This window comes from Cervus elaphus, chromosome 24, assembly GCF_910594005.1.
Source record: "Cervus elaphus chromosome 24, mCerEla1.1, whole genome shotgun sequence".
Classification (NCBI taxonomy): domain Eukaryota; kingdom Metazoa; phylum Chordata; class Mammalia; order Artiodactyla; family Cervidae; genus Cervus; species Cervus elaphus.
The window spans coordinates 46,430,597-46,455,309 of NC_057838.1; the positions used below are offsets into that span (position 1 = coordinate 46,430,597).

The 24,713-nt window shown below is 46.0% G+C and overlaps 1 protein-coding gene across 3 annotated transcripts in view; it reads left to right on the forward strand.

Moving 5' to 3' along the window:
• Positions 1-1,025: 1,025 nt before the first annotated feature.
• The window catches only part of LRIG1 (leucine rich repeats and immunoglobulin like domains 1), a 112,816-nt gene continuing 89,128 nt past the window's right edge, over positions 1,026-24,713 (forward strand). Inside the window, exon 1 of one of the 3 annotated variants that reach the window (XM_043886793.1) lies at positions 1,026-1,925. In XM_043886793.1, coding sequence (XP_043742728.1) covers positions 1,705-1,925 — 221 coding nt within the window. In that variant the 5' untranslated portion in view covers positions 1,026-1,704. Of the gene's footprint in view, positions 1,926-2,116; positions 2,143-2,250; positions 2,316-24,713 lie in introns of those variants that run through there. The other 2 variants (XM_043886795.1, XM_043886794.1) reach the window with 2 other exon arrangements.

The following is a 24,713-nucleotide window of genomic DNA, read 5'->3' on the forward strand; positions in this document are numbered from 1 at the left end:
TCTTGAAGTGTTAATCTTGTAATTTTTTCACTCTGTGTGTGTGTGTGTGTGTGTGTGTGTGTGTGTGTGTGTGTGTGTGTGTGTGCGCGCGCGCGCGCCCGCCCGTCCCCCCAGAGCGGAGTGCCTGCCTTGCTCTTTGCGCTGTCGTTAACACTTGGCTACTACGCTCGGACCAATAGGAGCCACAGTTAGTAATTTTGTAAGAATTATTATTTCTCTTTTTATTCTGTCTCTTAGGAGTTCTTGATGTATAGCTTCTTGAAAACTGGCTTTAAAAGGCTGTGATTTAAACAAACAAAGCAACCCCTTTATATCAAATGTTGGAGTGTTTCCAGGATAACCCTTCAGTTCACCAGGGCAGAGGTGGGGACGGAGGTGGGACTGCGAACACCTTTCAGATTCGGTTTCTGCACGCATTACACTTTCCTTTTGGTAATCAAGGATATATTGCTAGATTTAAGGGGTCAGGAACAAGTCAAGAGTCAAAAAGAGCTCCCGGTTGTGAGAGAGGAAGGCGGTCACCCCTAATAAAATAACTAAAGATGCCCCCAGCAGTAGATTAGTGAAGTTTTAAATCTGCATACATCTGGAAAATGGGTGTAAACTTTAAGTCGCCGGCCCTGTTTGCAGACTGGGAAGGAGGGAAGAAACGTTGAGGCCAGAAAGCTCCAAAGCGGGAGCTTTGCCTTCTTTACCGAAGTTTTCTCCTCCCGCACACCCAGAGGGCATACTTTTATTGCACCTCTCCCCACTGCGCATCCCCCTCCTCCATCAGTCAGTAAGTCCCCTTTAAGAGCCAGAGACCGACTCTCCCTTTCTCCTCCCAGTCCCCCGCCCTTCACACCTTGGGTGGGAAAAGAGACTGGGGTGGGGTGGCCGGAGAGGCGGGAGGGGCGGGATCATGGTGAACGCTCCAATGGGCGTCCAAACTGGCCGCCGTGGACCCCGGCAGCCAATGAACAGCAGGCGGGGCGGGGCGGGGCTCTGTTGCAAAGCATCCAACGTGGGCCGGCAGGAGGCCGCGGGCGGCTGAGCCCAGGGGGTGTGTGAGGGCGAGCGGCCGGGGGCGGGGCTTCGGGACCGGCCCGGGCTGGGCCGCGGGGAAGAGAGCGGCGAGAGGCTGATTGTTCGGCCGCGAGGTCTGCGGGGTTCTGGCTAAGCGGGGGAGCGTGCGGAGCCCGGAACTGCGCGGGCGCGCTCTGCCTGAGGCGCTGGGACAGCTAGGCGCACCGGGCCCTTGGAGCACTGCGGGGGTGGCCGCGTCGTCCAGCCGGGAGTCTGCAGCTGGACGCTTGGAGCCGCGAGGAATATGCCTACGGGCGCAGAGCTTCTGCTGTGAGCCCGAGCTCCTTGCTCGCAGCGGCGGCGGTACTTGGTGTGCGCGGGGACTCCGAAGCGTGGCGGGGGAACGAGGAGCGTCAGCCGAGCACCGTTTGCTGGGCTCCGTGGGGTTCGCAGCGAGCACGGACGGGTCGGCCCGGATGGGCGCGGGGTTCGCGGCCCCCTCCTGGCTCTGCCGAGTAGCCCAGGCACTGGGGGCCCCCTGAGCGTCAGAGTCGCTACCGCAAAGAGAACTTGTGCTGGCAGCCATGCCCGGGCACTGAGCCTAGTGCGGAGCGGAGCTCCCGCAGGCCTGCCCTTGCCGGCGGTCGCCCCGGACTTCGCAGCCCCAGCACAGGGAGTTCGCTGCGCGCTCCAGACAAGATGGCGCGGCCGGTCCGCGGAACGCTCGGGGCCCCGCGCCTTTCGCCTTGTCTTCTCCTCTTCTGGCTGCTGCTGCTGCTTCAGCTGGAGCCCGCATCGGCCACAGCGGGCTCGCGGGCGCCCTGCGCCGCCGCCTGCACTTGCGCTGGGGACTCTCTGGACTGCGGCGGGCGCGGGTTGGCGGCGCTGCCAGGGGACCTGCCCGCCTGGACGCGGAGTCTGTAAGTGCCGCCCTTTACGCCCTCCTCGCGCCCCGGGGCGCTGTCACTTGCGGACGGGGCGGCTGGGGTGCTTCTCCGAAAAGGGGCTACGCTTTGAGTTTCGTGTGTGTCAAGTTTGAATGAGCTGCAAAACTGTTAGTGTGGGATTGTAGTGGTGACATGGTCCTTGGGGATCTGGAGGAGACTGTGCGTGCGAAGAAGTCTGGATGGGAAAAGTGTGAGTCTCTTGAGTGTGTGGCGGTGCACGAGCGTGGGTCTTTGGGGTCTTAAGGCGGGAAGTGTACCTCGTGGAGGGAAGGAGGAGATCGAACGTGGGTCTTTGGGGTCTGAAGGTGAGCGAATGTGGGTCTTGAGGTTCTGGAGAAGAAAAAGTGTCGTGGGGGTCTGGAGGTGAGTGAGCGTGGCTCATGAAAGCCATCTGGGAGTTGGTGAGTGGGTGGGAATGTGGAGGTAAGAGAGTGTGAGTGAAGAGTCAGGAGGTGAGGGTGTATGTGTGGGTGGAGAGCGGGAAACATCTGGAGGGGAGAGTGTGAGGAAGTCCGTCTGGGGGTCCGCGAGTGTTTCTTTTTCTCTCTCCTGTAATCCATCTCTCTTGTCTGAGCTGCTTGGCCTTCCAGTGGGTAATGAATGAAGGTGACTTTTGGCTCCAGTCTTCCATTTACATCATTTATTAGTGAGAGTGTGCGTAGCCGCCTCTTCATCCACCAGACTGGTGGCCTGACTTGGCTCTGGCCCCCCGCAAAATTCTGGAGGACTCCCCGAGTTGAGTTAGGGGACTCTGAGAGTTCCTGGACATCTGTGACTGCTGGAAGTTGGTCCTTTCCCCCCTGGTTGGTATCTTAGGGAACTGTGTTTAGATCCTTCCTGGCTGCTCCCTAGGGGACTCCTAGGACTTGCCAATCCAGTGCACCTTGGGGCCCACCCTGTAGCATTTCTCCCCTGTAAATGGTGCAGATGAGTCTTGGAGTAGTGCTACTTCGGGAGAGGGTGCGAGACTCTGGTTTCAGCAGAGTGTGTTAACCGGCAAGAGTCTCATCTCTGTGCTGTCAGGATTTTGACCTATTGGGACTTGGTGGGCCACTTCTCAGTAAAACACAAATACGGAGTTGTGTAAACATGGCAGAATGTCATAACCTTTTAAAATTTCTAACAGATCTGCTTCATGAGTCAAAATCCTGTCCAGTTATCGGTAATTAGCATCTCTGCAGAACTGTTAGTACCTTCCAGAAGAGGCCTAGCTTGAATAGTCTGCTTTTTAGTTGAATAATTGGACATCTTTCCTAGAACATAGAAGAGTCACAGTAGTAACCTCAGGCATGACATTCACTCTTCAAAAAGAGAAACAAAACTGGTGACACCAGTTTTAACCAACACCTGTGGCTTGATGTAAGAACATGTGGTCTGAGACTCAGACTGCCATAAGGGGAAAGAAGTTAATTCCTTTCAAATGTGAAGATCCTGTGTCTCTGAGAGTGGGGCACAGATCTCTTAACGTTCCACACTGCTTAGCGCTCCATCCCACGCAGTTGTGAAGCACAACCGATATACACAGGATTTCTCTTCAGTGTTCTGCTGCTGCTTTGGAATTCCTGACTTAGGGAAAACCGGTGGTCAGGTGGTGGGGTTTTAACACAGGTGGTGGCCATGCAAATTAATGGAGGTGGACCCCGGAGCTGCCATTAGGTAGTCTGGTGTGTGGCTGGGGCAGTCCGGGGGTGTTGTGGGTTTGCCTTTACACACTCTTAAGTAGTTGTTTTTTTTTTTAATTGTTTTAAGTCATGGGATCAGTAGCTGCTTGTGTTCACCTGCTGGAATAGTGACTCCCAATGTCACGTGTCGGTGGCACCATGGGCAAGGCACTGAGTTCAGAAGTGGTGGCTTCCTGCAAGGACAGGGTGGCCTCTTTTTTCACTTGCTATGGCTGCAAGATCCTCTTTGCCTTGCCCTTTAATTTTTGGAGCAAAACTACTGGTTGTTTGGGGGGGCTTTTGTCTCCTAAAGAGTGACATTTCACAAGTCATAAATACCTTTAAAATTGCAGTCTTTTCTCTTTTCCCAACACATTTGCTGATCAGTGAATACAAAACTGGCTATTCTGAATTTCAGGAGACTTGATTATACTGATTATGGTGGTAACTGCTGAGATTTTAAGTGAGTAGTATGGCCTCTGGTTAGTATGTGGCAATATGGTATTCAGTACGGAAATGTGTGTCCTTTGAAAAAATGTTTGTGAAGTTTGTTTTTCTTCTGATTAAAGAACAATTTGGTAAATATTTTCCCCCTCCTCCCCCAGACTTCACATTTCTCGGTTTAAGTCATTAGTCTAATTCTGAATTTTCCATCAGGATATTTGTTTTATATTCCTGGCTATGATTCAGTCAGACTTGAGGGGAGAAAGTCTCTGTCTATATATATGATAAAATACATTATAGCTTCACCAACTTTACACCCTCTGAATCCATTGTGTCTAGAAAGTGCGTTAAGCTAGTTTATAACCCCATGAACTAGATTTACTGCAGCTAGTTCAATTTCAGGCTGTGGGTTTGAGATAGAAGGGGACCTGTGGCTTTATGGAACATTTTTTTTCTTTTTTGCTTTTGTAAACAGTGCATCTAATTTTGGAGTTGCTGTTAAGCCCCGCATAAGGAAAGTAAAACTCCTTAATAGTGGATGTAAATGCAGTTGGAATAACAGAACTGGAATAGTGCTGGGAGAAGGGAAAATATGTTCGTTCCTGGGGCCTGAGGATAACTTATTCAACGCAATAACTTATAGTTGTAGTAGTCGAGCCATAACTGAGTCTGCCATCCCATTACGTAGGTGAGAACGGCCTAGTCCAACCAGCACATTCATAAATAGCTCCCAGCTCTGCCAAGCTCTCTTCAAACTTCCCAGAACCTTAGAAGACGTTGAACTTCTTAGAACTCAGATGTTTTCTTTCTTTGAAATTGCTTTGGGGAGTATGGCTTCAGAAGCTGTTTAAGATGCTTTAAACACAATTTACCTTCGACTCTTGTCTGTGGCATAAAGTTGAGCAGAGCGTTGCTTGTTCACAGGGTCTGGCAACTCAATGATGAGCTAATGATTCTGTGATAGGAAGGCAGGCAGGCCCTGGAGGAGGAACCACTGATTCTCAGCTTGGAGGGAAGATGACTTGGCGTTGGAAAGCAAGGATGTTCCCTAAAGGTCACCGGGTATGGTCATTCTGAGTCACATTAAGACAAATGTATTGATTTGGTTCTCTTTTGTGTTTTGTCTCCCTACCTGTTCACATTACCAAACCCAGGGGACTCAGTCGAACTTCTCTGTCAGCTTGGGCACCTACGTGGTACTTAGGATTATATTAGAAAACTAAACGCAAGCCCCACGGTGGTTCCCATTGTTGTTGGGAAGCAAAGAGGGCCTTTTTCAAATTTTACAGCTGTGCTGGAAGACCCAGGTGTGCAGGGTGTTGTGAATTAAGGGTTTGGAAAATAGTTTCCATCCTGTTTATGCAAATTAGATCTAAAGTGCATAAGACCAAATTGTTCCAGAACCAAAGCTAAGATGCACACGCGCGCACTTGTGTGTGTGTGTGTCTGTTTTAAGAGGTAGATAATAGTCTGGATTGCCCTGAGGTCTTCCTTTCTGCCCATTTTCCTCTTTCTGTCTCTATCACTTAAGAAGAATTCAGCAGACCATGAACGTCCAATTCTCCAGTTTGTGGGTGTAGACAGAGGTTTGTTCTGAAGAGGGAGCTTGTCCAGCACAGGGTAAGGGCAGAGAGAAAATCTGAGAAGTGCAAGTGCTTTTAAAGTTTGGGGGAGCTTTAGCCTGAGCTCAGTCCTTTTCAAGTGTCAGAAGCCTGGCTTCACCTCCCCTACATGATGGAGCACCTATGTGATACGTTGTTGTTTGGCCACGAAGTAGTGTCCAACTCGTTTGCGATCCCTGTGGACTATAGCCCACCAGGCTCCTCTGTCCATGGAATTTTCCCAGCAAGAATACTGGTGTGGGTTGCCATGTCTTTCTCCAGGGAATCTTTCCAACCCAGAGATCGAACTCGCATCTCCTGCTTGGCAGGCAGATTTTTACCAATGAACCACCTGGGAAGTCTGCATCCCTTATGTTATTTGACACTTTTTTTTAATAAGGGCAAGTCAGGGAAATGAAATTGGGTGCCTTTTTAGGCACAGGATTTAAGTGTGCCTTTGATATGAAATTATAGTCATAAAATCTAAGTTTTGAGGACTAAAATTAGGGAGTGCCCAGAGACCTCAAAGTCCAAGGTGTCTCTTGCCTATCGTGTATGTCAGGGCTGTTCCTGCCCCCTTTTACAAGGGACAGTTTTAGAAGCGTGTTCATCTCTTTTCATATTTACATCAGGTCACCAGATTTCCCAACTTTTGAATGTATTGTGGGCAGTACTTCGTCATCTCCAGAAGGATGATGATTCTGTGCAGAGTAATCAGATCTGGGTCCCAGTGGATGTCCAGTTCCACGGGACTTGCAGCCCTGCCCAGGGGCTGTAAGTCTCTCTCCCTTCCGATTAATGCCTTGGCCTGAATTCCCCACGCAGCCTTCCCTGTGCACGTTGGGATGACCTCTGGCTGACCTTACTCTCCCTCAGACACCATGCTCACAATGAAAGGGCCTCTCCCCCATTCTGCAGAGGTGTCTCCCTGGTGCAAAGCCTTTTCAGTATCTTCTCTTTCAGTGTGGACAGGAATGCAAGAGAGCCGCTAGGGTTTTGTGCGACTTAACAATACCCCTGGCCTAGCTCTCTGCACCTGCTGCAGCCCCAAAGGTCTGTTATCTGGGGAAGGAGGTGGTTTAAAATAGCCACTGGTTATTTCAAAAGTGACATCCACCAGAGAGGGAAATCTGCTGAAGGGATTCATTAAACTGAAAGTTGCTGTAAGCAGTCAAGGATGTTGGTTGTACCAGTATCTCTGGTTTAAAACTTAGAGGGATTCCTGTGACTTAGCCCATAGGTTGAAAGACCAAGTTTCATGAGCAAGCCTGATTTTCAATGACTTGTGAATGAGCTTGGTGACATTTACTCATTGGGGACCTTTCCCCTCCTCAGCAACTGCAGTTAGAAACCCTGGGGGTCTTTTAGAGTAGAACTCTGGGCTCTGTTAATATTCAGAGCTGTTTACAATGGATGCAGTTTCAAAGGCTGGAGGCATTGTCTTGAGACCGGAGGAGGAGGGGTAGGAGGAAAATTCCCAGGCAGAGGAGGGGAAATATATCTGAAAATCCCCAATGTTTCCTGGCTGATGGGAAATTTAGGAACCGTTAGTGGTGGTGTTTAATGACTTACGCATGTCATTGAGCCTATGGGTCCATTCCATCTACGTCCTGGCTTCAGTTCATAATGTGTCAGTAATGTGGTTGTCTTCTGCGTTTGTTTCATGTTAAAGCGTGGGAATCTGTCACAAACTCAGATCTGTTCGTATTTCCCCAGAGAAATAGGACTTCGGAGACCAGAGGTAAAAATTTGCACAGTAGTTAACCCTCTTGGAGTTCCTTTTGTATGTAACTTTGGGGTTTAAAATGGCAGTCCAGACTTACCTATTAATTGGCCAATTATATGAGTAGACTGAGAAATTTTCTACTGAAGGACTTGATACAGGACCATTGTTGCCATGAAGCAAAATGAGTAGTTAAATAAGGATTATGGAAAAAATGTAACTTGTGGTTTGTCTATGGTCTGATTGAAAGTTGCTAATTTGTATCCTAGTTTTTAGGGGTTTGGTGGGGTATGCTTATGAATTTTTCTTATCCAAGGGCTTTATGCTTTATACATTTCTCTACTAATATGTTTTATATAATTTCATACTTGACGTGTGGTTTCAATATACTTTATGCATAATCTTGTAAGATACATGCTATAAACCCAGTCTACTTATAAAAGTCACTGTTTTTTAAAAAGGTGCTCTCCTGTTCCCCTGGATTTCGTGCCTTTGGTGTCCTGCCTTCAGCGCTTCTCTTTGTCCTGCAGCTTGGCATGTGATGTCTGATCGATCCTCAGGTCTTGTTTGGGTTAGTGATGGAGGAAGGAGCGGATGAGGGCAAAGCTTCCTTTTATTCTTCTCTGGTAATGATTTGGATGCCTCCTCCCTGCTGATGGCACCCAGTACTCACTATTCACTCCAGAGTAGTGATGATGAGATTGGAAATTATTTCTAGGGTCCATTCCTGGCTCTGCCACCCGACAGCTATGTGTGTGATTTGTGGTGAAACTTTCCCCTTTGTTGGTAAAAGAAGGAATCATAATATTCTACCTTAAGCTGCCGTGAAGACAGAGTTAGGCAATGTGTATTCAGCCTAATCCAATGTGGGTCAGTCACCTTGCTGATGATTCAGGGCACAGGTTGGAGGCTAAGACCTCCCGCCCCATTAACAGGTTTTGTGTCCCCATGTAGCCTGGCCAGTCTCTCCAAGTCGGGAGTTCCTGGTGACAGAGGCTTCCTGGGAAGAGTGCTTTTCTGACATGAAGATCTCATTTGTTGGGAGCAGGTGGCAGGGCTCAGCCCCCAAGTGGCCTTCTGCCATAAAGTTTCTGGTGATATGGATACAGTGAAGCTTTGTGTGCCCTAGGGAAGCTCAGACAAATTCAAGGGGGACTCTCTGAACAGTTGCAAAAAATTATACAAATTATGCAATTAGCAAAAAATGATTGAGGTAGTTTATAAATGTATTCCAGTTGTGCAAATACAACTGTCTATTGAGCATTACCCTCCTGGGAAGTGGGATATGGGAAGGAGGCTGAGAAGTAAGAGGCCCTTAAACTAATAATTTTACCCTATTATTTCTCAGGGTTTCATTGAAACTGATCCCTACCAAGAAGCTCAGTCAATTGCTTGGAAACATGCAGGTGCACTCTTCCAAACAAGGGTTAGGTTACGAACTCGGGGGCTGGCTGAATCCTCTGCTGTACCCAGTTCTCTTTGGAAATGTTTGAGGGAGGAGGTAGGGTGAGGGGAGATGATTGTGGGGTGGTTTGCAGAGGGCTGGAGATCTCCGACATTTTTTGTTTGGTTTGTCTGCCATCGTGCAGTAACTTTGTAGGGGACATGGGCATTGAGCACAGGGCCATCCGTGGAATGTGGCAAGGATGCCACCTGAAAAGCTGTTTCTTTCCTTGCCCCTGCACCTGTACCTGCCTCCCTTCCCCCATGAATGGCCGTGATTCACAGCCTTGCCCACATGAACGGCTACGATTGTTTGCGTCTTTATTACTATTTAATCTAGCATAACCGGTAAAGCCCATTGTGTGAACAACCAATCTGTTCATCTCCGTAAGTCCTAATACATCTTGGTTTCCTTATGAACCAGGATGCAGGTTCCAATCACTGCTCATTCAGTTTATTTTGGCAAAAGGTGGCCTTCAGAGAGTTTAAAGAAAGCATGGCCTGTCTTCTTTTGAAGCACTTTGCATTGATTATTCTTTAAACTTTTATGGTGCCCAAGTCTCTGATCCTTTATGATCTGTGGGTACTTTTTTTTCTTGAGGTCTCTTATTATTGGGAAGAAAATGAATGAGAGGAGTGAGGTTCTGTCCTGCGGTAGAATTACCTATATGTTGAGAAATAAGATAGTGGAGAGTTAATTATTTTATTTTTTAGCTGATTAAAAACAAATCACACAACTTCATCTTCTAAGACTGTATTATACAGTATTTAGGAGGTGTTCCCCGCCCCCACCTCCTCTTCCTGTCCTTTGCTCCTACCACCCGTTTATAATTGCTGTTCAAGTAATTTCATACTTATCTTGGTCAGGGCGTACATTGCACTGATAAAATTCTTCCTCACTGGATTACCTACTTGATGATGGCCTGTTAGATATACAGTGAGAAGAATCAAGCACTTTAGAACTAAGGAATGGATAATCTCACTTTATTTCCGTATTTTGTAGTCACTGTGCTCTTTGTTGGTACCCACAAACTTTAGCACGTCAAGCTGGGTGAAGAGGCATTGACACCCCCCTCCCTCTGCCACTGGTAACCACTCGTTTGTTCTCTATATATGTGAGTCTTCTGCTTTTTCTTTATGTTCACGACTTTGTTGTATTTTTTTAGATTCCACATATGAGTGATAGCATATAGTGCTTGTCTTTTTGTCTGACTTATTTCAGTTAGCCTCATGCCCTCCCAAGTCCATCCGTGTTGCTTCAGATGGCAAATTTCATTTTTTGTGACTGGATAGTATTCCATTTTACATATATATGTGGATGTCACATCACATCTTCTTTATCTGGTCATCTGTTGATAGGCACTTAAGTTCTTCTGTGTATTGGCAGTTGTAAATAATGCCAGAATGAACATTGAGGTGTTTGTATCGTTTTTAATTAGTCTTTTTGTTTGTTGGATTTATACCCAGGAGTGGAATTGCTGGGTCATATGGTAGATCTATTTTTAGCTGTGCATTTTAAAATAATTTTATTTATTTATTTATGACTGTGCTGGGTCTCATTGCTACGCGGGTTTTTCTCTAGTTGTGATGAGTGGGGTCTACTCTCTAGTCGGGGTGCGAGGGCTTCTCGTTGTGGAACAGGACCGCTCTTGGGCTTTAGTAGTTGCAGTAGTTGTGGGTCCTGAACCTAGAGCACAGGCTCAGTAGTCGTGGCGCGTGGGCTTAGTCACTCCGCAGCATGTGGGGTGTTCACAGGTCAGGGATTGAACCCATGTCTCTGCATCGGCAAATGGATTCTTTACCACTAAGCCGCCAGGGAAACCCAATTTTTATTTTTTTGAGAAACCTCCATACTGTTTTCATTGTGACCGTACCAATTTACATTCCCACCAACAGTACACCAAGGTTCCCGTTTCTCCACACCCTCCTCAGCGTTTGCTATTTGTGTTATTTTGGATAATGGCCTCTTTTGTTTAATCTATGCCGCAATAGACTTGTCCCCATGGTTTTTTGTGTTTTTTTTTTTGGAAGCAAATCCGAGCATATCACTTCATCTGAAGATATAGATAGGTTTTAAAAAATTAAGATACATTTATTTTTGAGATATAATTTGCATATATTATTTGCTATAGGGTGGTTTAAAGAAGTGCTAACTGTAACAGCCTTTTGGGGAAAAAAAATCATTTGTTTTAAGTCTGTTTTTCCAAAGGGAGTTTTTGGTAAACGATACCTTTAAAGAATGTTTATTGAGCACATAGTGTGTGCTCTGTCAATTTGTATGCTCTCAGAATACAGCTTTGTCTCTCTCTTGTGAGAGGTACTTAGTTCTTTTGTCCTTTTAGCCTTTGCCTGAAATGTGGTAATTCTGAGGAACTCTCATCTCTCCCCATGTAGCTGTTAATTGGAAGTTTCTTCTCTGCTATTAATTGTTGATAAGAATTCTTTTGTGAACGAGCATAATTCCAAATGGGTCATTTAAAAAGTGATATTTCAGGTACTATTGGTTAATAGAGGGGTAATTAGCTATTGGTTGTAGTTAAGTCGTGAGTCTGAATCGAGTTAACTATTGTTTACTTTGTAAGCATGACCCTCCAGCTGTGGCTACTTGAGGCTGCTTTAAATAGAGTGAGAGGCACCCTGGAAGAAAATCCCCCCAAAGCAAAGAACTATGTTCCTGGAACCCTCTGTGCTTGATTTAAACTTCACACAGATTTGAAAATGCTTTTCTTCAAGTAGCTGCAGAATGGTTTGATTTGGTTTTGTCAAAATGCACAGTTTAATTTCTCTGCAGCCTGTTACTTTGTTGGTTAGGAGAGACTTTTAGAATGGATTTCATGCTGGTTGCAGCTTAATTAGCAGTCCGAATGGGAGTTACATACCAATCCACTTGATCAAAGTCTGTGGAATGTTTTCCATATTCTGTTTGTGAAAATCTAATTCTGTATGGATCCTGTGGTGTTCGTTGGTTTTAAAAGCTGTCTTACATGGTCAGGTTAAATTCATGTGTGTATTAAGCTTAATAAAATTTATATGATATTTGGTTAGATACCATCTTACAGGGCATTCTGTGTTTAGGGAAGTGGAAGCACACACTGAAGGGGTTAAGAAAGATCTACAGGGTGGGAGGGCGCTTAAAACTGAGAAATTCTGACTGTGGGTTTAATTTCTATTTTATAAATTTGTTGTTTCATCTGATTTCTGCTGTGCAGGACCTTGGTCTAGTACCATGCATCTTGCCTACATTTTAGTTTTTATTTTATCTTTAATTAATTTTTTTTTCCTTTGATTTCCTCCCTACACCTGGGCTGGTGTGAGTTTCTGGCACACAAGCTCCCAGGGCTTGCAAAACTTATAAACAGCCAGGAGAGCTTGTTGCTTCCAGGAAGTTGGTTGTTGATCCAGCAAAGTGATGGATACAGAAACTCCAGCTCAAATGGAATGGAGTTTCCTTTCGTCTTTGGGGGAGAAGAGATCCAGAAAGCAAACTGAAATGTTTTGTAACTCTGAAAGTCTGCCCCATCCCAAATTCCTCTGAATGTTTTCTCAGATTTGGTGTCTGTGTGGGACTCTTGGCCACAGTGGTTTGGCTTCTTCGATGGTTGTGTTTTGTCCAAGAGAAAAATCTCCTAGATTTTTGGATCCCTTCACGAGTTCATTTGAAACAGAATTGTGAATTGATTAAATTATATTGAATTCCAGACTATCCTAAAATACAGACTGACTGACTGACCTCAAATATTATTGGGGGTGGGGGAGGAGATGGGGCAGTGTAGGGAACTACATTGTATGTGAAATCTCAAAACTCACTGCATCTTTCTGGGCAGAAAGGAGCTAACATTTTCATTAAGCATCTTAAAGGGGCTCTAGACCAAAGAGGAGTAAAAACTATTGACCTAAAAGGAAAAAAACAAATAGTTGTCTTAAAGCTGTGAAGGCAGAAGTGTGGATGGTTGAGAAAATGGCTGGACATCTGGAAAGTTAGGGGTTTTGTCCCAGTTCAGCCCCTGCTTGGCAGTATGACCTTGATCTAATCAGTTCATTTCCTTTCTGTAAAGCGATGTATGATTTCTGAGGCTGCTCATCTTCAAATATAGGAGTCCATCTGAATTGAAACAAAGAAGTAATAAACTTACACTACTTAGTGAATGGTAAGAATCAGTCATTTTACTCTCTGTGTCTAGGATACTTACTTCAGTCACCTTCCATGTTCGGTGCTTCTGAGTGGTATCCTCATTTGGATGCCCCGGGGAAGTAACGGGAAACGGTGTGCATGTGGGACTCTTGGGGCACCTCCTGTGGTCCTTTAGGAGTTACTGAAGGGGGGCATATGTACTCCACCATATTTCTTTACTTGGTCATTGCCTCTTTTTCCCAAAGAAAACCACAGAAGTTGGTGCAGACCTACATTAGATCTTTGATTTAGCCTTTTAAGATCTCGTCACAAAAGGCAAATAAATTTAGGGCCTGTTTTTTCAAAGAGGCACTTGTCTCCTCTGCCTTTCTTAGGGCCACTGCAGGCAGCATCCCTCTCAAGTCGGCCGTCGGTGAATGACTAGATGAGCCACCTGTAGCAGATTCACTAGTAATCACCCGAGGAAGGGCAGTGCGCCCCACCTTGTCTGTCCTCCCTGAGCTGGCTCGCCATTGGCAACATGCTGGGAACATTGCTGGTATCAGAGGAACTGTTAACCCTTTACCAAGGAGCTCTTTTGAGGGTGCCTTTCAAGGTGGAAACTCAACAGCATATTATGTCCGTACTATCAGATCAAGGTCATACTTGATGCCCAACACATACTATGTCCATACTAAGTCTAGGGGCCTGATTTTTGCAATTTTGAGGTCTCTCTCTTTCTCTGGTCAAGGTCATAGCAATTTACCCATCTGCGTTGGGTCTTCATTGGTTCTCACTTGGTCAGACACTGGCTTTGAAAATCGTGGTCTTTGTCATAATGGAACTCCTTAAAACACTTCATTTGTTATACCAAGTCTGGAAGCTTTTCTCCTCTGTGTCCTGAATATCCACCTCTCTTTGATGTCGAGTTCATTTGTGCCTTCAGTGGAAAGTCTTGGACTTTTTTTTCCTTTCCACTCTTTCTTTGTCATACACAGTTTCATAAGGTGGAACCTTTTGATTTTTTTTTTTTTTTCTCTCTCTTTTTATCCTGTAGAGCTAATTCTGAGAATCTGGAGCCCTGTTTGAGATACAGCTAAAATGCGGTGAAGTTGGGAGGCACAATTAGTGGTTTGGAATTTCTTGAGAGGAGGGTTGACAAGAGTTAGGGAATACTTTAGGACTAAAGGAAATAGTCCAAAGAACTAGGCTTTCTTTTTCTTTTTTTAGTATCCTCCCTTTCAGGCCTAAACGTGGCCTTTGCCCATGTGCGTTCTGAGATAGTCCAAACAGTCCTCCTGCCCTTCCACAAGCTTTTGTCAGCATTAGACACACTATTATTCACTTGACCTTGTCCTGGTGGATTTACTGTTTATATCTTGTCCTTCCCCAGAGGAATCTTGGAGTCTGTCTGCTTAGGTAAGTTTTCACACACCCTTGTCTCTTTTCCCTCCACTTGAGGTAGCAGGGGTTGTCCAGTCTCACGTGGCCGGGAATCACTGGGTCGGTACTTGTTTATAGCTCTACAGCTCTCGTTCTTGAGGCTTGCTGCACTGTTTTCTGGGCAGAAAGGATCCCATGTGTTCATTGTATCTGAGAAGGGTTCTGAGGTTCACCCTCCAAGTGTGATTACTCCTAATTGACCTTTGTGGAGGACGTCACAGAAGTGTGTTTGGCGTTCAGGTTTAAAGAGTAAGAGGCCATTTTCTTTGTGCTGAAGACCTGCTTTCCCATGAAGAGCCCAGCTGATGGGTAAAGGGATGAGTTCAGGAGCCTTCTTCAGTCGTGGTGCTTCCAACAGTGTGGACCTTCAGGGAGAAGTCATAGCTTGTGGTTTGTCTGATTTTACGTGGCAAAGAGCCCTTTTGGAGGTACATAAAGCCCAGAAATTATGGATGGGCTTCCCTTCCTTTCCACTTTATCCTTATTTTCTGCTCTCTGCTTGAGAACCACTTCAAAGAATCAGATGTGTTGATGCCAGACGCCATGCAGTTATTGTTAAAAGAATTTGGAAATATAATTGAAAACAAACTTTGTCAAGCAGAGCAGATCTAGGCGAGTTCTTAACTTTGGGGGAGAAGGGAATTCCAAGTTTTTGCTCTATTTGGAGCTGATGTCTCCGAACACTTGTTCTGCGAGATGAATCATCTGTGAATTCTACATCTGGGAGTTATATATTGGGAAATGGCATTCTTTTTAAATGTAGAAGAAACACAAAGGCTTAAAGTTACAGTGTAGTTGGAAAATTCTAGTCAGAGTTTAAAAAAATAAAATGAGCATTGAGGTGAAATTGGCAGAGTAATTGGACATGAGATTGTGATTCCTGAAATAGACATGTCCATATATGGAAAGCAATATGACTGCCGCACTTACTTATTGGGTCCCCTCCCTTTGTTTTGAGACAGCAGACGTTTAAAAAAATTTTTGTAAACATCAACTAATCAGAATCATTAGTTATGGCAAATGTGACATTAGAGTCCAAATTTATTTTAGCATTTGTCTTGAACTTTTCAAGTAAGTTCAAGCCATAAAATCCAGGAAAAGGCCAGAACAGTACACAGTTGTAGGGTCTGCTGGGGAAGATAATACTGGGTCCCCGTCCTCTACAAAGCCCCCTTCATGTCACCTGTGTGGTGATGACGGGTGTTGTGGCGGTGATGAAGCCAGCCATGCTTTTAGGTAGTACAATGGCAACAGTGTAGCATGTGTGCCTACTTTCCTGGGTGACCTTGGGCAATCTACTTAGCTTCTGAATGACTCTGTTTCTTCTCTGTGTTAAATGAGGGTAATCATAGAGCCCACCTCACTAAAGTTATTGTGAGGGAGGGCAAAATTGAAATCATTTATAACTGTTAGAAGAGAGGCCCCAGCACATAGCAGTGATAGTTTGTGTTTTTGCATGAGGACACATCAACACAAACTCATTTAGCTGTCACCTTAACTCTGCATGAGGCTCAGAGTGGTTGAATAACCTGCCCAGAAACTAGCCCTTTGCCAGAATTAGAACCCAAACCGGACGACATAACTGTATTTAGAAAGACTTCAGTGAGATTGGTGTCATCTGCTTTCGTGTGTTTGTCTGGCATCCCCTTCAAGTCTGTGAATTCCTGGAGGCCCATGATCGGTCCTTCACCTGCTTGGTGGCCTGATGCACCTACCACAGTTCTAGGTGTACGGCTGGTGCTCCATAAGTGGTGTCTGGAGCGTGATCTGGAAGGGCACGTGTCTTCGTCGGCAGGCTGGTGTGTCAGCATCCATTTCTGGTGTGCCCCTCCGGTGCAGGGGTGGCAGCCTGCGCATGTGTCTCGCCATCTGTTGTTTATTGTTTCCGTGAGGTTGTGGTTTGTGTTCCTGTTCCATGTTTCTTTGGTTTCTGGAGCAACTGCGAATATTATATGCCCAGGGATCAAAAAAAGTAAACTATTTATAAACAGTAAAGTATCCTTGGGTTTGGAAAGTGTTTTTCTCAAATGCGTGTGTATTTGGTGGCTTTATTATAATCCCACTGATGTATCGGCAGACAATTTGCAGATTGAGGCACATTTAAAAGATGGGCAAGTCACAGGCCCGCTTGTGTAACTGGCTTACAAAGAGCCTTGGTGATAAAGCCCTGGTGTTAACGCTGACCTGAGTGGTGTATTTTTAACTCAAGAACGTATAAACAGTTAGGCCAGCCGATGGAGTGTGTGCTCCGCCTGCGATCCGTGGCGTGCCTTGGCTGGGCAGCCCTGTGAGCCGTCCCGGGAGACCGCTGTGGCCATCAGTGAGCCCCTGCCTGCCTCCCCACCGCCTTCATTTTATAAAAAGATTCTATCGGAGAGATGGAAAGAAGGTGGAATTCATCAGCTATTTGGTGGATCTGTTTTATGCTCAGTTTTCTTCTATATTTTCTTTGTGTTATGCAGACTTTACAGGAAGTAAAGGACTTTTTACTCTCATCTCTTCCACCCACTGCCCCCCCCCCCCCCCCCAGCTATGGGGGTCTTGGCAGAGTTACGCATTAGAACATAGGATTCCCACTGCCTAATCCTCTGGCCATCCACCTGCCTCTCCAGCTTCATCTCTCCTTCCCACCTGGTTCCGTGCATCCGGCCACCAGGTGGGATTTTTTACAGGCTCTTTTAATATTCCATGTGTCACATGTCCCTCTGCCTGAGAGGCGTTCTTCTCTCTCTGCCTTGCAAACTCCTGTTCATTCCCCTTAAATGTCTCTTCTCTTGGAGACCTTTGCTGACCTTCCCTTTGGGTTACAGAGTCCTGCCTCGGGGACCCTGCAGTACTTCACACAGAAGTTCTGCATCCTGATTGGAAGTTCTGCATCCTCACTCCCCCATTAAACTGTCAGCTCCCTGGAGCAGGGACTGGCCTTGGTTCTGATCCACGTGGTGCCCCAGAATCCCTTTCCAAGCCTGGCATACAGTAAATGCTCAGGACAGATCCTGATATAGCTGGAGCTGTCAGTCCTCTTTCTGTGTCCTCCTGTAAGTCCTACATAAACATCTTTCCCAGATAGTGGGGATCATTGAGGGCTCCCAGCGGCTCAGCTGTCTGTCGTTTCCATACCTTGTCTGTTTGATAGTTTTCTCCACCCTCCACCAAATATTTGTGTTGAAGAACTTTAAAGAATGGAAGCAAGAAGAAAGAAGTGGCACCCAAGTGGAGCTATGACAGATGGGCAGCCTCCACGCCCCAAGAAGGTGTGGCTGCTTTTTGGTCCTTCCCTCTGTTGGGGGAGGGTGGCTGTGAAATCATGTAACCAAGTATTGTTTCCTTTTTTAGTTTAAGCACCGCATGGAACCTGCCTTCCTTTGGGGTCTCTGGTCACCGTCCTGCGTGTTGTGTTTGCGCTAAGAGCCCGGTTTTGCAGAGTTGACACAGCAGGGGCGGGTTGCCTCTCACCTAGACCAGGGCTGTCTAGACACCCTTCCCCTTGTGGTTTTTCTGCTCAGTTTATGCTGAGCCCTGGCCAGGCAGCTGGTTTGGGTTGCCTGGCTCTTCTTCATTTCGCTAAGGCCTCTTCTTTGACAGAAGGGATGATCAGGCCAAGGTCATGTTTTGTTTTTTTTCCCCTCCCTCTTTGTTGGCACAGGGAAAGGCTGTTCTCCTTGACCAGATGAGTTGTAAGGACGCTGAGGGCGGGTTACCGTGTCCTCTGGTTCAGGGCAGAGGAGAGGTTTAGTCTGTGGCTGGACACATTTTGGGCAGATGGATTTCTAAGTCTGACCCTGCTAAGCATGCACCTCAGGCATGGGCAGTCCCCTGGACATGTTAATGAGAGGCAGTGGGAAAGCTATCTTCTCCCTGGTAAACTCTGCCTCAAATGTTTATTTTAATGGTTTGGAGGCCTCGGGCTGTGATTCAGAGGTAAGGCCCTTTTTTGTACCTGGTAAGCTGAGGAAGGTGACTTGATGTGAAAGGGGTTTTGTGCCGTTAACCTGATATCCCAGTTACATGCATTTATTTTATTTAATTTATCGATTGATTATCCACACCATGAGACTTGTGGGATCTTAATTTAACCTCAACCAGAGATCGAACCTGCGCCCTTGGTAATGAAAGCTTGGAGTCCTAACCACCAGACCGCTAGGGTATTCCCCGTGCATTTTTTTAGTTACTTTTAATTCTCTGGTGACACATGGTAGGCATTGTATTGAATAAAGAGGAAGCTGCACAAGAAAGAATAGTTAATCTTACTATCCAGTGGTAAATATTACCACCTTGTTATATAAATTTATATGTACCACCTTGGTGTATAAATTTCCAATAATGTCTGTGGTTGAATACTATTACAAGTTTTATATATATATATATATATTTTTTTTTAAAACAAAATTATGGTTACCATTCAGTTGTAATTTCTGCTTTTATAAAAAAAATTTTAATTGAGGAAAAATTGACCTGTGACATTATATTAGTTTCAGGTGTATGTACAATAGAACATGTGCTTTAAGGCTCAGTATCATGAATATTTTTTCCAACTTTAAACATTTAAATAACTATGATTTAAGTCATAATTAAACTTCCCTGATATTGAGTATTAGGATTATTCTTTAACATCCTTATATGTGTATACATTTCTTATTTCCTTACGATGACTTAAATCTAAATTGCTGTGGATATGCAAATTCTTAGGACTTGACACGGCTGCTTCTGAGAGGCTGTGGATTTATGATTTACATGTGAAACTGTGCCCATTTTCCCCTCACAAACTTGAGATTGCTTTCTTTCTTCGACCACACACCAGTTTAATACATGGAAATAGCATTGGATTACTTTAATCTGCATTTCTTCAGATGGTGAGGCCAAAGATCTTTGCCCGTGTTACCCATGGACTCTTCCTTTTTTAAGTTTCCTTCTTTTTCTTAGGTTTAGTTAGCCAAATAACATCTCTTAGCACCCTCAACTGTGACCTTTGGGCTCAAACACACATCCAGTACCCCTGATACTCAGAGATGGTGTGTGTCTGAGGGCCTGGAAAGCCTCCCTCCCCCACCCTGCCAAGGTGTAATTGCCTAGAAAACTGCTTCTGTGTGGGCGTGTCAATTTCCTAGTTCACTTTTGCCTCTGAACTAGGAAATGTTTGTGTGTTCTTCTTAAAGCAAAGTTGACTGTGCGTCCGGGAGGGGGATGTCGCCGTGTCTTTGTGGGTCCCCCGAAATCCCCCCAGCCTGTGGCCGTGCCCTCAGAACCAGCCTGTCTGTGCCAGCCCTCCCCGTCTGTGGCCGGCGTGCCTGGCACCTCCAGCTGCTAGGAATCAGAGCAGATTAGCGTGGTGGAGAGCCCTTCAAGAACAGCTTCCAGCAAATGGAAATTATTTTAAAACAAATTGATGTGGTTTTTCTGTCAAACCTACTTGGAGCATAAACAAGGTTGGACTCTAAGCCACTTCCCTTCTACAAACGAGCCCGTGTTTAGAGTGTGGCTTTCGGCAAAGTAAACATGGTCTCGAAAGTGAGTTGTCCTGGTGTGTGTCTGATTTGAAAAGTAAAAGTAGTGCCCTCCCCAGCATCCCCATAGTCCGCCCGATTGCCCTGGAGATGTCCCTTCTAACTCATCTGTCTTCCTGCCACAAATATCACAACTTCCTGGAGAGGTTTAAAAGGTAAGGAGTAATCTTGTGTTGAAAGGGAAAGAAACGCCAGGTTCGTTTGTGCGGTAAGATCAACATTTTAATCTTACCCCTTTGCCAAGTAGGAATATCAAAAACATCTTGTGAAATACATACCTCGCATGTGAAGTGTGAGGGTGTGGACAGGTACCTACCCTCTGACCTGGGCATCTTTGAATTGTCTGCAGCTTGTACCAGTTCTTCCATCCCAGGGACAATGTCGACTTTATTAAATTGGCCACAGCTTCCCTAGAAGGCGAAACAATGCTTTTAATGTTCCTATTACATATTAATGAACAACCAGGCCAAGGGATATTTGCCAGAAAAGCTACAAAGTGAGAAAGTCACCAATATCAGAGTGAACTTTGCACTCTGAAAGTGTGAATGATGTCGGGTGAAAGAAGTTTATTGCATAAGGGGAGCAACTGGAATCTCTTTGATGTTGGTTAGCGTCCTGGCCCCATTAGACTTTTGGACTTCCCAGTTAACTGCATGTGTGCTGGCAAAGACTGTGCTATGTCATGGTTACCTGTGGTCTAGGGGGACACTTCTTGAACAAAAGGGACCAGCATCCCTGTTCGGAGCAAGTGGGGAGTGTTGGCCATTTGTATCTGCTTTTGATCAGCTTCAGTGAATTTTTAACATAAAACTGAAATAGAGAGTCTCACCCCTGCCCATCTTTTCCCCTGGAAGGACTTTTCCCGAAATAACATGCTTTTTTTTCCCCTAAAATCCACCGGCACCAACCACAGAAAGGGATCAGATCTTAATCAATTAGATCTTAATCTAACCAATTTATTTTCTCCCCATTGTGGTGGCACTTCCTCCTGCCTCTGGCTTGTTCTTAATTTTTGAAAGGCTCGCCGTCGGGAAAACCCTGCTTTCCACAGCCTTATTAAATAATTACTCAGAAGAAAAAAAAATGCTGTTTTGAGATCTTGAGAATTTATTTTCTGCGGGAGGATACATTCCAACTGAGGTTTTCCACTTCTTCCAGGTTCGTGGACTGAGCTGCGGTCCTGAGTGTAGTGCAGTTTAGGAAGCAAGAAGGAGTTGATTGGGTGGAAAGGATTTTAGAGGTGGTACCATGCCTTGAGCATCTGAAATGTGAACATTTTGCCTGTTCCCCCACTGCATTTATCTCCTAGCATTTAGAGAAAAGGTTTATTTCTGCATCTGTGTGGTACAGAAGTATTATAGCTAGGTGGCATTTTCAGTCTATAATTTTGAAAGCCTGCTAAAGCAAAAGTGTTTGTGTTTTGTTTATAATAGATTGATTAAGATAAAATTTAAATATCTAGAAGCCATCCTTTCAAACTATGTGATTCAGGGTTTTTTTTCGTTTATTCAGAGTTGTAAAACCATCACTGCTAATTCCAGCACATCCTAGTCACCCAAGGACAAAACCCTGTTCCCTTAGCAGCCCCTCCTCACTCTTCTTCTCATCCCCTGGCAACATCTGCTTCCTGGCTGTCTGGATTTGCCTACTCTGAACATTTCATATAAACGGAATCATACAGTACCTGATCTTTTGTGTCTGTCTTCTTTCATTTGGCCTCGTGTTTTCAGGGTTCTTCCATGTTGTAGCATGTATTGGCACATCGTTCCTTTTTATGGCTGAATAATATTCCCTTGCATGGGTAGACCACATTGGGTTTATCCATTCATAAGTTGTTGGACTCTTTGGCTGATGCAAATAATGCTGCTATGAACATCGGTGTATAGCGTTTGTTGTATGAATGTATGTTTTCATTTCTCTTGGGTAGATACTTGGGATTGAAATTACTGGGTCGTGTGGTGTCTCTATATTTAACTTTTTGAGAGACTGCTAGGCTGTTTTACACAGAAGCTGCACACCACCTTTTGCAATTTCATCAGCAGGGAATAAAGGTTCCCATTTCTCCACAACCTCACCAGTACTTGTTATCTCTGTCAGGTTAATTATACCCATGCTGGTGGGTATGAAGCAGTATCTCCTCGTGGTTTTGATTTATATTTCCCTAATGACTAGTGATGCGGAGAAGGCAATGGCACCCCACTCCAGTACTCTTGCCTGGAAAATCCCATGGACGGAGGAGCCTGGTAGGCTGCAGCCCATGGGGTCGCGAAGAGTCAGACACGACTGAGCGACTGCACTTTCACTTTTCACTTTCATGCACTGGAGAAGGAAATGGCAGCCTACTCCAGTATTCTTGCCTGGAGAATCCCAGGGACGGGAGCCTGGTGGGCTGCCGTCTATGGGGTCACACAGAGTTGGACACGACTGACGTGACTTAGCAGCAGCAGCAGCAGCAATGACTAGTGATGCAGAGCAAGTTTTCATGTGCTTCTTGGCCACTTGTGTATCTTCTTTGGAGAAATATTTATTCATTTTCTTTGCCCATTTTTCAGTTGGATCATTTGTCTTTTGAGTTGTAAACAGGGCAAGTTTTAAAAAAAAGACAGGTCATAAAATCTTGGATGAGTTGAATTCCCCAGGGACAGAAATGTCTCTGTCTCGCCATCCTTGGGTGAGCTGGATTTTATTTTTGAGTTTAAAGACTTTTAAGATCTTCAGGTAGAAATAAAACGGGCCAGTATTTGCCTAGTGTGTATGCTGTACCTGCCTCCCTGTTTGTAATTCCAAGCAAAGGAGGAAATGCGGCAGAACAGAACAATAGTTTTTCCCGCAGCGAGTACAGATTTCAGGCTCTCTGGGGGAGCCTAGCACACCGTGCCCGCCGCTGGGACAAGGGGAGCATGTGCCCTTCTGTACCCTAAGGACGTTGGCTGTGCGCTTGCCTGTACAGCCAGGTCTGACCGTTTTCTCTGCACTTCCTCCGCTCCAGGGCAAGGCTGCCTCTGCTGCCAGAGCTTTGCAGCTATAAATTAGACAGAAATGCGGTCCTGAGGCTGTCCAAAGGCAGGCAGGGTAATTGCTCTGGACAGGTTTACAATAGGGAGGTGTGAAGTGCTCTGTGGCGACCGGAAGCTGGGGGGAGGGCTGACATGTTGAACTTGGGCGGCTTCGGGGTGGTAGGCTGACACAGCTAATTGAAAACTGTGGTCCTGGTGGCTTTTAATGGGAAAGGAAGCCAAGGCTCTGCAGCGGTTTCCTTTAGAGCCAGAAGCCGGGGGAGAGTGGCTAGTGGGGTTACTTCAGGGGGTCTGGACTGTACCTCTGTGAGCACTGAGAGCCCTGGGCCTGGATTGGGGGGCCCGATCTCCTCTTACTTGTTTCTCATTTCTTACCCTCTAGTCCTCTTCTGGGTGTGCTGAGGGCCCCAGGTGGTGGAGTCTTGCTTGAAAGAAGGGCGACAGGTAGATTTTGGAAAAACATTGCCAGTCTACCTCTGGTGATCCACCAATGCGGGTCAACTGGCCAGTGGGCTGATTATTATTGAAACAGTAATGACATGGTGGCTGGCTGGCTATCCCCCAGGGAGCCATGGGGTCCAGTTAACGCATCCCCACACTTTGGAGTCTGAGTCTGTGGTTCCAGGGACTGAGGATCTGCATTGTAAGCAGTTCTTTGGGGAACTGGGTTTTGAGTCTGAAGTGTGAGACTCACCACCCTGGACACTGGGGTCCCTTAGGTCCAGCTTCACGTCCATGTGGCTCCAGGCGCCTGCTCCCTGCCTCCTGCCCGCCCTCCTCTGCAGTCACTGGATACCAGGACTGGAGTTACCTCTGCCAGCCGAGCCGTTTCTTCCCATTGGAGCTTTTGCCTATGCTCTCATCCCTGTGCCTTTTCGGCGTGACTCGTGTGATCCTTCTGGTCTCAGGTTAAACCACTGCTCAGAGGGGTCTGTCCAAACACCCAAGTGAGCTTGGCTGTGGTCGTGCTCCAGGGTGGCCTTTGGAACATGTCTCTGGTGACTCACTCAGCATCTGTCTTCCCCTCCTGGTTATATACTCCGTCAGGGGAGAGGCCACCTTGCTACCCTGTGGCCCTGGAGTCCAGCACCATTCCTGGAGCTCAGGACACTAGTGTGTGTTCACTCATTTCCAAACCTGTGTGAGTGACCACCGGTCTTTCTACTGTGCCATATTGTCCCGAGGCACTGTTTCCCCATGCCCCTGAAAGACCTGGTGAAATAACCAGTGGTTGGCTGTGTCCTGTACGTCTGCCCTTTTGCATTTACTGTTATTTAGTATTATTTTCTGTCCCTTTTAAGGGCCAGCTGCCCCCCACTGAAGTCGTGGCTTTATTAAAAACTAAGAATGTGGACCCAGCCTTATTTATTTCCAGTGCCGTGGTAGCAACTTCTAGAAAACACTTTCAAAGGCGGGATATGAGAGGTGTGGAGATGGTGTGGGTGATAGACTCTTCCTTGAGCCTTGTGGCGGTTAATGTGTAACCTCTTTAACAAGGGTTATGTGGACATTCATGTGGCCTTAGCGCTATCGCAGGTTCATAAACCCAGGTGGTAGGTCCCGTGTTTGTGTGAAGTTCATGGCTTTGCAGATAACACAGACCCCCGAGGTTTAATTTCCCCTGGTTGAAAAACAACCACCACCCACTGGTCAGCGTCATGTCCTGCAGCATTGGAGACACTCGGGAGCGGCTGGAGAAAGCAGCCTTACAGTCCTCCTCCCCACTCTCAACACACATATGCACCGTTTTAGAGGAAACCGAAGTGAGATAAGAGAAGTGGAAAGAGTGTCGAGGGAAGAGGGGATCGGGCCCT